The sequence below is a fragment of the Fundulus heteroclitus genome, chromosome 8, assembly GCF_011125445.2.
Source record: "Fundulus heteroclitus isolate FHET01 chromosome 8, MU-UCD_Fhet_4.1, whole genome shotgun sequence".
Lineage (NCBI taxonomy): Eukaryota > Metazoa > Chordata > Actinopteri > Cyprinodontiformes > Fundulidae > Fundulus > Fundulus heteroclitus.
The window spans coordinates 30910142-30912894 of NC_046368.1; the positions used below are offsets into that span (position 1 = coordinate 30910142).

Genomic DNA, 2753 nt, shown 5'->3' on the forward strand with positions numbered 1-2753 from the left:
TAAGATTTTTAAAATGTCAAATGCCAAATACTTTTATGCTGTGTATGTGCATTAGCCTTTAAATCTGACATAGATTTACAATAGACCTAAATTAATGAACCAATTCCAGCACTCCACAGAGATTCAGTTTCTACACAAGAAAAATCACATAAATTCTAAGAGATTCTCTTAGTACTTGATACTGTTGGTACATCCACTGACTGTAAAATTACCAGTGAAACGTTTTCCCACAGCCAGAAAACTGCTTGTTTTTGAAGCCAAATGCTACACACGTCGGCATGTTTATGTTGTGATTCTGTGAGAGTAGGGAGTAGCAAGATGGCGGCCAGTGACTTCAGTTTTTCGGTCAATCGGCTATCCAGTGAATAAATAGAGATCAGCGGTGTAACAGCATGAGCAAGGGTTGTAGATTTCTACTCGTAAATTTGTGATTTGTAAGTGTAATTGTGGGATTTTTGCAATGTTGTAACTTGGTAACTTGTATTCATAACTTCTAAATTTGTATTCTCACAGACAAATCATCTGATGTCACATGTACTGACAAATAGTTGACAAGGAACAAATGCAAATATTGAATTTATTGACGTTTATTGACAGCCTACATTTACAAATTCAGACACTTATGCATATATTGACAGTTATCTTACCCCATATTTAGACATATGACTTAGATGTCATTTGGTCATCAAACAGAACCGTTCTGGGCTTTTTAGTTTAGAAAGCTATTTTAATTCTTATTATTCTTATTATCATTATTATTATTATTATTATTTATTTATTTATTTATTTATTTATTATTATTTATTTTTTACATATTTAGAAATAAATGAACTAATCAAAGATTAAATCCAAGCCACAGCTCGTTTGGACATGAAAACTGTCTGGTGAAGGCAGTTCACGTGAGGGACACCAGCTCTACACTGAAAACGTTCTCCGATGTGCTATCACGCGCTCGCGCCCCCTGTTCATGCGCGTGACAGATGCTGTCCTCCTCATCCCCCCATTAGCTGACGCAAAGATGCTGCCGCTGCTGATTGGCCCAAAGTTGTGTGCTCTGCCTCTGGATGTGACTGAGACAAGGTGGTAAATAAAAAGCCGGGTCCGCACCACCAGCTGTGGACAGAAAGCGCTGCATTCCAGCTCACGTCTCAGGGATCAGCAGAACGAGGGCAACCAGAACCATGTTTGCCGCCTGTCTGGAAAGCCTGGGGATGACGCTGTGCTTCTCGGGCTCGCTGCTGGTGATGATCGCCTGCGGGCTCCCCACCTGGAAGGTGAACGCCTTCGTCGAGGGCAACATCGTGGTGGCCCAGAGCGTGTGGGACGGGCTGTGGATGTCCTGCGTGGTCCAGAGCACCGGCCACATGCAGTGCAAGATCCACGACTCGGTGCTGGCCCTGTCCAAGGACCTGCAGATGGCCCGCGCTCTGACGGTGATCTCCGCCGTGCTGGGGGTCATGGGGCTGGCGATCACGGTGGCCGGGGCGCAGTGCACCAACTGCATCAAGGACGAGACCGTGAAGAAGAGGGTGGTGTACTTAGGAGGGATCATCTACATCCTCAGCGGGTTCTTCGTACTGGTGCCCATCAGCTGGATTGCCAACAACATCATCGTGGAGTTCTACGACTCGAGCGTGGGTCCTGCTCAGAAGAAGGAGATCGGTGCGTCCATCTACATCGGCTGGGCCGCCACCGCGCTCCTGCTGTGCGGCGGGACTCTGCTCTGCTGCTCCTACTCCAAAGCAGCCAGAGGCTCCTTTCCCCTCAAACTGGCCCCCACCAAGACCCTCGCTGTCAGCGGGGAGTTTGACAAGAAGCACTATGTGTAAACCCACCTGAGGACTTTACGCGCGGACTTTTAGTTTAGGCAGATGGCAGATGCCCGTCCATCCACCGAGGATCGCTGACTGGGAGCTCAGATTGGTTTTGGTTTGGGGTTTTTACGCGTAAGCCCGTAAAATATGAGTGTTGCTGAAATGAATGTAAATTACTGAGGCTCATCAAGCGGTTTGACCCGCTTTAAATGCATGTCATCACAGCAAATAGCCTGGACTCTGAGGGCAAAAAAAAAGAGAAAAAAGAATATCTGTTGTTTCTGATGTGATTGTGTGGCACTGACCCTTACTGTCAATGTGGGACTCCTCTCAGCACGACTAGGCTACTCATGTTGTGATCAGACGTTGTATAGTTATTAGAATGGTTGTATTTGAATACATCATGGAACCAAAGAGTTTTCTACTGTTTATATCTTTTTGTACAGATTTCTTTTTTTCTAATAAACAAAGTGAAACAACTGTATTTCTTTATTTTGTGTGAAGAAACAGAATATTTAGAAGCATTATTGTTGATCTTAGTGTGTTTAAAAAAAATAATTACTGTTTAAAGTAAGAAATATGAATCAATATTACTCACGCCGTATGACTGACAAAATAGAAAGTAATTGAACAGTTGCTCCCTACGATTAGACACCTCAGATGTACACACACACACACACACACACACAGAAATTCACCAGACATTAATTTATAAAAGATTTGGCACAAAAACAGTAAGTATTGCCAAAGAACACCATGCCCATAAAGAAACATTGTGGCGTCAGCATTTTGCTTTGGCACTACTTTATTTCAAATGGAACTAGTGTTTTGACAGGAGTGGATGAAATTATGAGCAGTTCTAAATACCGGCCAGTTCTGACTCAAAATCTCAAGGTGTCTGCTAGAAAGCTGTAGATGAAGAGGGAGTTTATTTCTAAG

The 2753-nt window shown here is 43.6% G+C and overlaps 1 protein-coding gene across 1 annotated transcript; it reads left to right on the top strand.

The window, feature by feature from the left end:
* Positions 1-1095: 1095 nt before the first annotated feature.
* Positions 1096-2294, top strand: cldn5b (claudin 5b). Its single transcript, XM_012849659.3, has one exon. It carries the CDS (start codon positions 1182-1184, stop codon positions 1827-1829), a length of 648 nt encoding a protein of 215 aa, XP_012705113.3. The 5' UTR covers positions 1096-1181; the 3' UTR covers positions 1830-2294.
* The last annotated feature ends 459 nt before the right edge of the window (positions 2295-2753 follow it).

Excerpts from the sequence above, each read along its gene's own strand:
- cldn5b (XM_012849659.3), top strand. The coding sequence starts at position 1,182 with ATGTTTGCCGCCTGTCTGGAAAGCCTGGGGATGACGCTGTGCTTCTCG.